At 28.1% G+C, this 16,126-nt stretch overlaps 1 protein-coding gene across 1 annotated transcript in view; it reads left to right on the forward strand.

Annotated features, from left to right (window-relative positions):
* The first annotated feature begins 3,858 nt into the window (after window positions 1-3,858).
* LOC119674785 (transient receptor potential cation channel trpm-like) overlaps window positions 3,859-16,126 on the forward strand; it is a 42,257-nt gene continuing 29,989 nt past the window's right edge. The window contains exon 1 of the mRNA XM_038085940.1: window positions 3,859-3,933. Within this exon, the coding sequence (XP_037941868.1) occupies window positions 3,859-3,933 (75 nt within the window). The remainder of the gene's footprint in view (window positions 3,934-16,126) is intronic.

The raw sequence follows: 16,126 nt of genomic DNA on the forward strand, positions 1-16,126 counted from the left end.
GATCTCCTCCTGGGCCAGATCAAAGCTGGACATTCACATAGAATGTGGCTGGTTGTCTCCTCTGCCTCCAAGCAGAGTCTACAATCTATCTCTTCGGATAGGCCCATTTTGTTGAGATGGTAACGTAGCCCGTGGTGACCCGTTAGATATCCCACTAGCAACCTCAACTTTGTTCTGTTAAAAGAGGATATCTTATTATAACTTTCAGTTTATATGGTTGTGTTTACTCTATCATAACTATTAGAGTTAGAGAAAAATAAGGAAAGTATTACCCATTTAGTTTATTATCACCCGGTACTCATCATTCTATCATATTCACTGTAGAGTATCTTTTCCTAAAAGGTCTATCCGATGTACCTTCATATTTTTCAGGATATATTTATATACGTTTATAAATGAATATTTGTAATCCATTCCTCAAAGTTGTGATATTTGCTCTAGATAAATTAGATATTTTTTAATATTATAAAGTATTAATCATCTTTATACTTTGGATATAGTTATATTTCTAGTTACTCTTTTGATCTGAAAAAGGAGAACAATGCTAGTACAGGAAAATTCATTTTTTTTAAATTAATATTAGGATATTAGGACATTAGGGATTATTATTATTTTTAATGAACATTATTATTAAGATATTAGAAAATTCTTCAAAAGTGACATTCTGACCTTTGTTTAAAGAGTAGATAATTTTCTATTCGTTAAGGGTCGATTTCTAGCACAAAAGATCTACCATGGTCATAGTGTTCATCACCGTTGTTAATAAAAACCTCATCGATTTCTATCCCATTTCATTCTTCTTTTATTTGTATATTTAATATTTTTTAACTTGGAATCTGTCATAGACTTAGTGCTTTTTTCTATTTGTGTGCTTATACCCCATTTATTTTAATCCTATTCCATTCGACTTAAATATATATATTTGTACATATTTAATATTATTTAATTCTTTCTTTAACTCGGAATATGCTATGACAAAAGTGCTCTTCTCTGTTTCACTCAGTACCCTATTGATTTTTATCCTATTCTAACATATTTATTACTTATATGTATATTCAATATTATTCAATTCTTTTTTTAACTCGGAATTAGAAAACGTCTGTTGCATTCTATTAATTTCTGTGTGATTAAGCTTTGTAAGTACAACTTCATATGCAAATAGTAAAATATTTATAAACCAAGCAAATCAGATTAGAAACGTATATGTCTATATAAAAAATATATATATTACTATGTATTTTTATTATTAAATTGTTCAGTATTGACTCATTAAATGTAAATACATACTTACATATATTATATTTTTAATCATATTATATTAAGTAATTATTTTTTATTTTTTTCTTCGACTTCTGACTCATTATCTCAGTACGTGTGCCATGGAAAATAATTTATTAATTTTATTCAAATACATATTGTATTATAATACCATTTATATGAAGCACGTTTACGAATAGCTATTACGACAATTTTGAATCTATATTATTATAAGCTACTAATTTATTGAATAAAATTATAAAACAATATAATATATATATGTATATTTGATGACATTTTGTTAAATGATTAATATTGTGTTAAAACTAAAGGTTATACTTATCATAATATATATTACACATATTTTAATGCAATATATCACATCTGTTATAATATTAATTGCGATAAGCACAATATAATTGCTATTCTAGAACATACTACTCAATAACATGATACTCTAATACATAATTCTAGTTATTTATGATACTCAATTTATTACAATAAACACAAAGAAATACTTTTTAACAGTTTTCGAAGCTTTATTGTAGCACTATTATAAAAAAAATCAATATATAAAGAGGAATCTGCAATTCTATTAATGCTGTAGACTATTTAATAATATAACTTAATTATGTTCGGTTTTAATTGAAAAACAAAATAAATTATATATACAGGGTGTTAAAAAAATATACTATTAAAAACTTACAATTATAAAATAATATATGTATATAATAGCTTTCTATCTTTTTTAAAAGTAACAATAATTAACTATCGAATGTATTTAGGCAAGATATTGTCACAAGGTTCATATAATATAGGTCGGTCATCGAACTTTATGATTTCCAAGACAAGCTTAGCTTGGTTGAATATGCACCTAGTGAAAATGGTATAAATTCTTTTAAATTGTTGTGCTTTTAGTTTTTATCAATAAATAAAAAAAATACTAGAAATTAATTATTTAAAATTTTTATGTTCTTTGGCATAGGAACTAATTTCGAATAAAAGTGTTATAATAGTGAAAGTTTTTGCATCCAGAAATTTTATTTTTAAACAACTGAATTTATTGATTTGATCTTAAAAATATATTAAATAACACTAAATATTCACTATAAGTGTTTTTTAGAAATATGTATTATATCGCTTTGTTTAACAAACAATGACAATGACATCATCATTGCTAATAGGTGTTATTATAGGCTCAGCAGTTAGTTGGGGTATAGAGCTCTTTCTCAACAACCGCTCTGTAGGTTGCTCATTCTTCCTATACTACAGAAGTGTGGACTTTATCACAAAATGATGAAGCAGCACGGAAAGTGTTCGTTAGAAAAGTTCTTCGTAAGATCTTTGGTGTTCTAGTAGTTAGCGACAACTATCACATCTAAATGAACCATGAGCTGTACAAGCTTTATCACGAGCATTCAGCGAATTCATTGATTTGGTCATGTCGTGAGGAAACGCTCCAGCGAAAAAGGTATTTGATGTAGTAGTTGCAGGAAGAAGGCTTAAAGGTAGACCATGTCTCCGGTAGAGTGATCAAGTTAAGAGAGCACTAACCGGACTTGATGTACAAGGCTGAAGAAGTATGCTGCATCAGGCCGAAACCCGGTAACGGGTTGTTTAGACGAAATAAGTATATAAGTAAGTGTATCGTTGTAACTGTCTATTAACAATTTTTTGGAGTGCAATCGTCAAAATTTGAATATTAATAAACATTTTTCATACAGTATTAAATATACATCATTAGTTTAGTGGAAATTTAAAATTTTTTAATAGGTGCCACTGTTTATTATTATTTCACTTTCATTTGAAAAAATAATAGCAACAATATTTTATCCATAAAAAATGAATTTGGGTGAAATTTTTTTTTTATTTTAAAGGTCGCACAGAAAAATTTAAATCATATTTAAATAAAATAAAAATAATTTATCATTAATTTGTCAGATACGTACGCCAACATTTAAAAATACTTGTGTACTTCAACTATGAAGATACAAAAAATATATTATATATATTTATACTTGTGCATATATATGTTCACATATGAACAGAAATATAAAAAAAAATCTACATCAGTAGCTCTTACTGTATAGTTGGTAATCATGGCATGGCACAACATGAATCAGTTTCAGATACTTCTATTACATTTCTGCGGTTTGAAGTTGTAGATACACTACAGGAGTTTTTCACATTTTTGTGGTATTTTTTTAATGATGATTAAGTGCCAAAAAAAAAAAATTATGAAAAAAATAGTATTTAAAATAGTATATACACTAAAGCAAAGTATCTAAGTAACAATAAAACATCATGAAGTTATAAAATATAGTATTTGTAAACTTGCTAGACGTCTACACTGGCTAGACTTTGACAAGATTTCGAATATGTTTGAGTATAAATAAGTATTATATTCGACTTTTATCTACATAAGAAAGTTTGTATATGTGTGTATAGTGAAAAAGTAAGAGTATATATATGCTCTTCTTATATACTCATAAATGCATAAATCTTGCCGAAGTCTAGCTGGTGTAGACGTTGTGTTGGGGAAAACCACGGAAAAAATTGAATAAACTGAAAGAAGACGTTGTAGGTGATATGAATGTAATAATGATGAATGACGAATCTTTTGGTGATGATGAAACTCTTGTTGATGATAATCATTATGATGACTCTATTGTTACAGTATTTTACATTTGGATGACTAAGTGAGCTTAAAAGTTTGCTTAACGCACAGATACGTGGAAGAGGAAGAATACTTGTAAAATGCAACAGACAGAAATGCATGACATTAAATGAACAGAAGAAGTCAGAAATCGATTTCTTTGTATATAAAATCTGAAAGGTTTTAAAGGTGGGCGGTCATATTTCGGTTTTAACATGATAAATGTGTGTATTTATAAAAACAACGGCACAAATAATGAAGACAACAAAGGAATTCGGGCACAATGCTAAGTTATAAAAAGAATTGCAGTTCTTATATATATTCTTTTTATTTTTTTGAACAGTTTCGTTTTTACGATTTTCAGATACTTTTAAGATTTTAGTCATGCTTGATGGGAAAAAGTTAAATGAACTTACAAAAAATGTATTGCTAAAAAATGTTTTATTTTATCTCTTGTCATATCTCTTAAATATTGCTAAAGAATATTTTTAAGAATGTTTTTATTTTGTTTTTGCTTAAATTACTTGAGTCAATAATTATGCAAAACCATATGAGATTTAATAATTAGTCATTTTTAAAATTCTTCAGATTGATTTTTATTTTTGTGATAAATTTTACAACAAATAAGAAAACGTAAAATTTTAATTACTTTATTGCATTTCCTAAAAATTTAATGATTTTTTCAGAGTTCGGAATGTGGTGCACAAAATCGCACACTGCACTGTGCGAGTGGAAATTATTTTTAAAATATGCACACGCACATTTGTGGTGTTAAGAAAAAAAATGCACGCACTCAAATTTGTTGTGCGATTTTAAATTTCACATCGCACAAAGCGATGATTGTGCACACAGATTCGTGCACACACATTTGTGCTGTGTGACTGATTTTTAAAAATGTGCACAATCAGATGTGCGAGAAAATTTTATGCTCGCACCGCACTGTGCGACAAAAAATTCTCTTTGCACACGAGTGTGCTGCTCATATTACGTTTGCACAAATGTGCACAAATGTGCGACTGCACAAACGTGCACAAATGTGCACAAATGTGCGACTGCACAAACGTGCACAAATGTGCGGTTGCACAAACGTGCACAAATGTGCGATTTTGCGCTTGCACCCAAGGGTGGAAAAAATTACAGGAACTTCACAATTTTGTTTGAAATAGAAAATATTATTTTGTTACAAATTTTGAAAAAATTGATATTTGCGTTCGTTGGGATCGTAATTTATGTTAAAAATTGCATAAATTAACAAATATTTAAAATAATTATTTTTGTTAATTAATGTAAACTAAAAATTATAACTGTCTTAACCTTATTTGTATTTTAACTTAAAATATTAGTTTTTTGTATATTACTTTGAGCATTTTTAAATGCAAATATAGTAAGTGAACTTAAAGTATTTGTTTGGAAAGTTTTGCACCAGTTTAAAAAAAATAAAAACATATTTTAGGAAGATTTTTTTATGCCCAAAAAATATGAAAGATTAGGAAAATATTTTTTTTGAACAGGTAGCAGGTATTGGTATTGGTGTATTTGTTTAATAAATTTTGCAACAGTTTAAAAAAGATAATACGGGAGGGCCACAAATAGGTATTTTTCTTCTCCAGAAATATGTATTCACTTAGGTAGAGTATCTAACATTCATTAAAAAACGCGAAAGATTAAGAAAATATTTTCTTGAACAGGTAGCAGGATTTTAGCGCCCTTTCTACTGTGCTAAGTAAGCAGAGATATAATTTAAGTGAAAAAAATATTTCAGCAATGTTATTAATAAGATTAAATGAAAATTTATTTCAAAAAATATGTAATAAAAATTATATATTTTTTAATAAGAAATTAAAATATTAAATTATTAAATTATTTCAATAACTTTGTAAAATTTAAACTGTAATTAAAGATAAAAAATTAAGTGAAATCTAATAACAAAATTAATTTATGTTGTTGTAAAAAATATTTAATTTGCTTTTTATAACCTTACTAACGAATCTTAGTGTACAACTTACTATTAAATAAAATTTTATGAAGTAGTCCAAAATTGATATATTTAATTTTTTCAAAGTACGATCCGTAGAACCGATCCTCTTTACTTATAACATTTCGAAACAAATACTCTTTCTCTATTAAATTCATGTACCTATTGAATATAACAAAGTTTTCAAGTACATTGTGAAATTAACTTTATTCCCATATTTTAAATTAATAAACCTTAAAAAAATAAGCAATATAAGCAATAAATGTAAATCTAATAATAAATTCAAAATTAAAATATAAATACAAAATTATTTCTTCAATAAAATATTTCGCATTAAGACCAAAATTAATACAAATCAGTTTTCCGTACTATTTTGCTGCGATATTTGTCATAATATTGTGCGCTTTTAAATCATCATTTCACACAAACGTGCAGTAGACATTTCGTCTCCGCACATTTGGGTGCATTTTTATTTTCGAGCCTGCACACAAAATGTGCTTCTCGTATTCTTTTCTGCACACGTTGTGTGCGAGGGCAAGTTGGCTGCCGCACACACAATGTGCTGTGCGAAATAACTTCGGCACAAACAACGAATGCGTGTGCGAGTTTTATTTCACTCCACCACACTCGTGTGAAATGTGCGTTTCGTTTGTGCACACAAGATGTGCACTTAAGATGTGCACAAAAATTTTCGCACACCACATTTGTGGTGTGAAATTTTAGAATCGCACAACATTTGTGCGTGGTGTTTTGCATTTTTGTGCACAGCACAGTGCTTTTCTGAACCCTGGATTTTTTTAAGTAAAAATAAATAAAACTTTGAAATAAAAATAAAATTTTAATACAAAATGACTCGAAAAATAAATACATATAAGCTTTTATTTTTAGTTCTTAAAAAAAAAACAAAACAAAATCACCTTGATTTGTGATTCATTAGTGCTACATAATAATATTTTCTCATTATTAAATTTTATAAACTACAAAGTATTAAACAAAAATGTAATTTTTTTTCATAAATTATTATTGTGTATTTAACTTAAAATAATTGCTAGTTGATTTATTTATTTTTAAAAGTAGATTTTCAAGTTTAAGTTACTTAACTTAAACTGAAATAAAAACTTGTACTTTTCTGAACATATGAAACGACACTCCTATTCTACTCGAAACTAGAGTCAAACCAAGTCAAGCTCACTGAAGACCTTCGAAAATATAATAATTGTTAAAACTTCATATTTATTACGATGCTAAATTAAAATTGATTTATCTAAGAATATAAGATAAAATTCATCTATATGCAATACTCAGAAAATCAAAAAAAAAACACTCTTTTATACAGGGTATTATTTTATTATTATTATTATTAAAACCATTGTCATAAAATCGCTCACACCCGGTACTGCGGCCAAAAGAGTCCTATTGTACCAAATTCACTTCCAATTACACAAAGCCCTTTAAAGCTTTGTGAACAAAATCCAGATGTAAGTCTGGAGAAGAGCTCTTAATCTGTTCTGATGACAGAAATTCTACATGAAATAAATTTCCTCTGTGTGTTATTAAAGCTGAACAGTCAGAAAGAATATGCATAGTTGTTTCCTCAGCCTTTAGGTATTAGCTGCATTCCGAATTAGCAGATAATTAAAGTTTATGTAGGTGATATTTCAGACCCTAATGAAGCGTTAGCAACTTTAAATTACCTTTTTTAAAGTCCTATAAAATTTTTTATAGGAGTACGGTTTAATCAGTGCTTTGCTTTGTCTAAGTCCTGGGAAATCTTCCCAGTACACCAGCCGCAAACGATTCTCCATCTCCTTGATTATTTATTTTTTAATACCCGAGTTTAACCTACAAAAGGGTTGAGGGCTTGCAAAAGCGGTTTTTGCCGCAGTCCTGGCTAGATCATCCGCTTGTTTATTTTCAAAAATTCCCGGCTAATACAGGGTAAATCATTTTCTAGTTTTAAGAGATTTATATATAAGATTTCAATCAAATTTTATTTCAATCATTTTTTTTGAGCCTTCATGACATTTTAGATGACATATAAAACTTTATCCAACTATTCTTCATGAGAAATCTTAGAGTACTGGATTATTTTGATGTGATTTTTGCAGCTTTTGGCACAGGTCACAGGTGGCAATAGCTCAGCAGTAACCTGATGAATGTTTGTTTTTCAAGGGTCAAAATTCAAGCAGTGTCTGCAGAAACACGATCATTTGGGGCGTCACCTTCTAAAGAAAGGATCAACAGTTTATATTACCCTCTCCTAATATTAAAATTATTATGGGACTTTCACAGCTCCAATAATGTTCCTTAACATAATAAGTGATTTATGCACAAAGCCTAGGTTAACATAGGTTTTTGAAATACAAACTGCAGAATATTTATATATTAACCCAAATCATAACAAAAATTCTAGCGATTGAATTTGAAGATATGGATTTAATTTATTCTTTTCGCTTAAGGTTGCTTGCAAAGAACGTGGTAGTTAAACTGTGTAAAATAGCTTAATATGGACAATGGAAGTTTATCTGCCGACCTGTTATGTAGATTAGCACTACCCCAGATGCGACAATTTAATTTGTTCAAATATACACCAAACGGGAAGCAAGCCTTAATTCAGTTCTCATTTTTACTTCTGAAGAAAATGCAATGTAAATACCCTTACATAGTCAGCATTTATTAAGTGGTATATATTGTAGATCGACTAACCTTTCGCTAAACAAATAGTGTTTTGAATAAGTGCTAATTTAATTAGTACATTATATTATATATATTTTAGTTTAAGTCGAAAATAAAAAATCATTAAAATTAATTAAGATATTCATTGTATCAATATATATATATTTTTGTAACTTATAGTTAATAGATATATACATATATAGTCTATAATATACTGCTTCTGATCAAAAGAAAACAATGACGATAGGCTTGTACCGCTTGATCACTTCTTAGAATTTAATATGACTTTAAATAAATTCCGAAACTTTACTTAATCTTTCATATTTTCTTTTCTTCTTACTGTGTTTCTTCGCACTGTGAATACATATGGCCCCACATTTATTCTTCAGAATTTAACTGTAAAAATTGAATAAAAAAATTTTTTAGGTTGTGTAATAAAATACCCGCGATTTATCACTTGCTCCAAAAATAAAGTTTCCTTTTATTCAGTGTATGGCAAAATATATCACGAATCTTAACTAACAAATGAACGAGAACTAAAGGCATATGGTTACGATTTAAAGGAAGATGGAAAATATCGAAATATTTTTAGACGAAAGAAAATCAACAACGAGTTACTTTTTGTCTCTTCTGGTTTCTTTCCAACAAAAACATTTCAAAACAAATGTACTCAACAAAATAAGTCGATGGAAATGAAGCTGCTTGGAAACAGATCCAATCAAGACATAAAGATTATAGTCTTGGCTGTTTCATGTGGATCTAGTAATACCTCTAATCGAGCAGAAACGGGTGCAAATCAAATTTAAGTATAGAAACCTGAAGAACATCCTTGGCAATGACATTATACAAACTTGTCTTTCATCAAGATACTGGAGAAAGAATGTGTCTAACTATGAAAGAATATATTTTTCTATCAAATTAGATCAAATCAAATAAATTATTTTTTTAATTTTACTGCATTAAGAGACTAATTTTATATTCTCATAAAAATCATTCACAAGCCTGAAAATAATTTACTATAACTTTGTTTGTCAATTAAACTTCTTCTCAATCTGAGGAGTAATCTGGGAGAATAATCGATAAACAGGGATTAACACAGTTAACAGTATACAAAGACTGGTTTTTGTGAATAATGCGAGATCCATGCGAACGTGTCCGACAGTATTAATTGAAGTCCTCTTAGAACTCACATATTTTCATATTCATATTTAGTCATATTCAATCTCAAGCATCTTGATAGTATCAAATTTGTTATTCTTGTAAAGCAACGATAAAAACACTTAATTCTCTTCAGATAACATCAAGATTGGTGATATACTGTTGAATGTTTTTTGATTAACACAATCAGTTATGGATAGTATGGGTTCCGATTTACTTTGTAATTTCTAGCAACGATGTTATAGACAAACTTGCTGTGAAAAGAATTGACTCGCAGCTTTTTCGCCCGGAACCTTTTTGTGGCATCGGATGAAGTTATTTCTTTTCAACCATTTAGAAAGAAGAGAAGAAACAAAGGTAGCTATGCTGGGCTAATCTACCTTGGCTATCACAATTGAAGTGACTGATAAGGATTTTCTACCTGAAGCGGTTTAAGGATTGTATGTAACTAAATAAAAAGAGTTTAGTAATCGATTCAGGAATTTCAGAGGTCTGGGACTTTTCACTAATAATACTTGTAGCTATTGTAGGCAAGATAATGACACTTTGAAGCATGTGTGCTAAGAGTTTAGCGGTACTGATACGTAAATAAAAGAAACATTTCCATATTGTATTAGATTAATAAATAAAACTCTGTAATATAAGTTATATACTACAATTTGTAGAGGAAATTAAACTTGTAGATATACTCAAAGTTCATGAAGAATGAACAACATCTCTCTAGGTCTTAGTGCAAATTCCGCTAACACAATTATAATAATAAAGTGATGCAAAAAAGCCAAGAGACAAAGCTCTATAGGTGAATCAATCAAATTCTAACATATTATGACCTTACAATAATGGAATATATGGGAATGCATTTAAAAAAAATGTAACCAGAATTTATAAATAATAATTTAGAATAAAATATTTATATCAAGAATTGAGTGATCATTTGATCGGAAATTTTGAAAAACAAATTGATTAAGATATTCATTTTATTCAATATATTTATTTTTGATACTTATAATGTATAATATATATTATTAATAATACAAATACAAAAATTTTGTCTGCAGAATTTAGTGCTAATTTAGAAATAGCAACAAAAAAAAATTATATTTTATATTTGTGATAATGACACTCTTAATCAAAACGCGAGTTTTCACTCACGATCCTTTAGGATCTGTATCCTAAACTCAAATTCCTAAGATCTATAATGCAAACAGTCACAGGATCTCTTTTTATGTGGTAATTGTGGTAGATGTGGTGTGATGATATGATGTGGTAATTTAAACATAGGTTTTTTAAGTTCTAAATAGCCTACTTTATAATAAAGACCATTAATGATGGATATTTGGTAATACTCAAAATAAATGTATGAAGAACCAATTATTTAAATCATGTTTTGTTGGTGTATTCTTCATATATTTTCTTAATAATTAATAATTACTGTTATTTTGACTGAATTACTGAATTTTTTAAAAATTCAATTGAAATTTGACTTTAAGTTCTACTGTTTCCAATCACACCTTAAAATTTAGGTTACCGTGTTTGTCTTACATTGCGGTGAACTCATTTTAAAAAAATTATATATGCAATCGAATGTCACCTTTAGGAATAACATACACCATTTTTTTCCATAACCATTTTTAACAGTAGTTTAAAATATTTTAACTTTCCTGCACATTAAACTATATAAATATTTACCTAAAACTCTGAAGTAAACACAAGTATCCGTAAAACGATCTTTCCTAATAAACTATGAGGCAAATGCGATAACAGAAATTTCAACGTTTGAAGTATTTGTGACAATGTCAACATCAAAGTGGGGTCAGCCACCGCTCAAATACTCGCTCGTACCAATCATTTGTGTCAAAGCGGTATGTTGATAGGGAATATTATTCCACAAATAAGTATATACAACATACAAATATACAGATACACTATATAAGTACTTAATATTGTATATAAACAAATAAGTCAACTGATATTTATTTTCAAACAAATACTCTATACTCGTATGAGCACCGCAATGAAACTCTTGATATGAGCTCAGCGCGTCTTCCTTATGAAGATCGCTTGCAATTAGAGTAGGTTAGAGAACATAATTCTTGGGGCTTGGAAGTCGCCAAAATAATTGCGAGGAACTCTAAGTGTAGATTAGGCGTAACAAATATTTCATTCGGCTTTTTCTAATAAATATAAGATAAATTACTCTGTACTCAACTGAAATACACTAAATTAAATCTAATTAAGTTTTGCTTGATTTAATTTTCCCAAATAAGAGTACTTCTGTGTGAATACTATGTCTTCCAGAGATCTTATTTTTTTTTCTCAATTTTTTTTCTTGTTAGGAACACAATCAACCGCCACATAATTGCTTATTTGGGTTATGCTAATTTCTAATAAAAATGCCAAAATTGTATTTAATTGAGTAAAAAATTTATGCACGACACAAACGAACAATAAATTTCTTTATAAGATAAATTTGAATTCAACATCGGAAAGTTTAACTAAAGTCAGTGGAAGAGGGACAGCTGTGGGTATTGTTTGTTTGCATAAAAGTTTGAGATAGTTTTTTATAGGTTGTTTTCAGTATGTATTCGTAAATATTTATATGAGAATATTTATCTTAAAATATTTATAAAAATTTTCTTAAGCTTCCTTCTTTTTTTTTGATAACTTGTATAAAATTATTTAACTGCTTTATTATCTATTAATTTTTTTTTTTTGTAAAAATAATAATGACAAGTCTTCATATTGAAACTACTTAAGCTTAAAAAATTCAATCAACGAATATAATTTCTAATTTTTGTAAAGTATATCTATATTACAGTAATGCTTGGTTTGTTAGTTTAAGTGATGACTCTCCAGAACCTCAATCAGTGCATTTGAGCTAGTTTGGTGGGACATTCTCTTTACCAACGGATTATCTGGTTGTTTGTGATTGTATTTAGTCCATGCGGTTTAGAAACGTCTTTATCTATCATTGGCTAGGATATCTATTCAGTGTACTTTAATTTATTAAAGCAGCTGTGCTTATCGCAATAGAACACCTAGAGGTCGCACTGTATAGTGCTTTCTACTAAATAAATAATAAAAATAGGTAAGCTGTTGTAGTAATAATACTAGTAGATTGTGTTGACTGAAATCAAAGTCTAGACTGCAGCCTAACTATCTGTCAATATAGCGATACTAAAATAATATTGTAAATTAGATAATGCATTTAAATAATATGAATATTAGATTTCAGAAAATAATTTACTATATACTTGTATAAACAACTAACTACACTTTGTAAAAGCTGTGTGCTACGAGGGCTATTTCATAAGTCAGGAACTAAATTTATGATTGCTTTTTCATTTACTTTACGACATATATTCGTATGCATTAAGATATAATAAACTAACGAGAATTAGTCCCTTAATCCATCACTTTTCACTAGCTATGTGCTTGCTAGAGACTTAAATTCAGAACATAACGTTTGGATTTAGATTTTATTAATATTATTTTATGTTTATTAATTTTAAATCGTGATCCTGATGACGATACTCAAGGAGAGTCGAAATATAGAATATATAGAATATATATAGAATATATATACATATATAGATTATATAGATATATAGAATTTTACAAAAAAAGTGGGCTGTAGCCGGATATAAAATATATAGAAAACATAATAAAAACCATGTCGAGAAACAAATTCAAAATCTAATAGAAACAAATATTATCAAACGAAGTAGTGATAGTTGTTGGGAAGAGTATTTTACAGAGCTTTCGGAAAACGGCTACAAGGATAGCTTTTATAAAATAGAAGACTGTTGGAATAATTGTATTGAAATCAAGAAAGACGCCACAAAGATAGCTTTTATAGATTGGAGGATTATTGGAATAAATGTATTAAAGTTAAGGGAAACGTTACGCAGGCAGCTCCTATAAATTGGAAGACTGTATGTTGGAATAAGTGTATTAAAATTCAAAAACATTATAAATTATAAAAAATTGTTGAAGAAATTGTTTAGTACCAAACTATTACCAAATTGTATTCCATCTCACTTCCTGCTGTTATTACACATCAAACTGTTTCTTTCGTGGACAAGAATTTTAAGAAACTAAAATATGATAGTTGTTGTAGAAGAGTGTTTTCTGACTTTTCGGAAAACCGTTACAAAAATACGTCCTCCATAAAATGGACTATGGAGGACTATGGAAATAAATGTAGTAAAATTAAGAAAGACGCTAAAGAGATGGCTACTATAAATTGGAAGACTTTTGAAATAAGTGTATTAAAATTAAGACTGTAGGATTAAGTTTTTTGAAATAAATGAAGACTACACTAAAATTGTTGAAAATACTACCCTATTTACCAGATCGAGTATACACTCTAATTTCTGATTCTTCTAAAACTTCAAAGAGTTTTCTTGGTGGAAAAAAATTTTAAACAGTGGAAGAGCCATTTAGGAAAGCCATTGCAAACGTAATTTCAAAAAATTGGGAGACTGTTAGTATAATTATATTGAATTCGAGGAATATACTATAAAGGTGGCTTTCATACATTTGAAGAATAAATCGAAAAACAATTATAAACATAGTTTCAAAAAATTGGTAGACTGTTAGTATAAGGGTATTGAAATTAAGAAATACACTATAAAGGCAGCTACCTTAAATTACAAGAATAAATTGGAAAACCATTGCAAATGTAGTTTAAAGAAATTGGAACACTAATGGACTAAACGTATTGAAATTAAAGGAGGTTATTTCCAAAAATAAATTATAATAATTTTCAACTAAAACTTAAACATTTCATATTCGTATCGCCAACTTGTTTCAAGTATACGTGTATGGATTAGAAATAGTAAGCATTATTGATAGTAGTACCAAAATATATTTATTACATATTCTAAATTCTCTAATAATACTAAAAAATATTGTGATCAATCTGTTACTTACTTTGAGAATATAGATTTTTAGTAAGCACTATTGATAGTAGTACTTTGTTTTATTGTGTTGATTTACACTATTGATTTATTATATATTCTAGATCAGTGGTTGCCAACATTTTTTTGATCAATGAGTACTATGATATTTTTGTTATAAAGTTTAAGAATAATAAACTATATAGATATTTTATTATGCTTTATTAGTAACTTCTACATGTTCGTTTAAGTAATATGCACTAAAAATAAAAACAACAAAAAATATATATGAAATTATATATGAAAAATGCTCAATGTGATCTTTGAGCTTGGATTTCCTTTACCAACTGTGGAATTCTAGAACGGATGTACTTGTTTGCAAAATTTTTGTGTTTATTTTCTAACAAGTCTCAGTGGTTAAACTACAAGCTATGTAATCATATCTGTTAAATTTGATTCACGGATCATATTTAACCATCTCGGGGACCATTAGTTGGGAACTACTGCTCTAGTTTCTCTAGTAGTATTTAAATATCTTGTGTGAAATCTATTACTTTTTACTAAATATTGATTAATTTCGTACTTTTATATCCTAAAGAAGTCTCTTTCTTCAGTTTCAAGAGATGATTTTTCTTTATATTGATAAAAGATATATACAAATTTCTCTATAATTATAATTAGTAATGTTTGCTATGGTATACTTACTTTGATCCGCGGAGTACGATCGTATAGCCAAAATATGAACTACGCCACTGCGGCTGAAAGAATTTCAAATTCTGTGGGGAATAAATAACCAAATTGGGCAGGGGTGCATAATTGAATGTGTGTGACATCCGTTGTAGACTGCAGAGCACAAATAGGAATAATGCAATTTGCCGGTACATTTTACACTTATACGCACTTTGGCACTCTTATACGAAAGAAGAAAAAATAATAATTTTTCACACAATAATATTTTTCTTTCTTCTTTTCCTTCTTTTTGTTTTTATTTAACACTTAAAGATACTCGTAAACTAAAATTTCGCTTTCTTGAGAATGAAAACCACAAACAATTTTCGTTTATTATGAAATTAAAGACGGAATTAAATTAAATCAAATTAAATTAATTATATTTTTTTTTAGTATACATATATATTCGTAATATGTTTTTTTTTATTTTTTTTTTTAATATTATTTGTTTTTTAATATTATTTTTTTTTTAATATTTTTTTTTTTTTAATATTATTTTTTTTTATTTTAATTTGTTTTTAATATAAAATTGCTGTGTAGAAAACTGAAGTTAGATATTTATTAGATGCAATTTAATCTAAGGCAACGTTTTAGTTTTCCTATGAATTAAGCCATATAAGCCATAAATGTGCTAAGCTATTTTTCCGGTCACTTTTCGAAGTGCAACACGCACTATTCGAGGCAAAAATTGCGTATGCGCCGCACGGACGCCGTCGATGAAATTCGTTTTAAATGCGTTTTTCTATATTGAATGCATATAAGCATTTCAGTCTA

This window comes from Teleopsis dalmanni, chromosome 2 (assembly GCF_002237135.1).
Source record: "Teleopsis dalmanni isolate 2A chromosome 2, ASM223713v2, whole genome shotgun sequence".
NCBI lineage: Eukaryota > Metazoa > Arthropoda > Insecta > Diptera > Diopsidae > Teleopsis > Teleopsis dalmanni.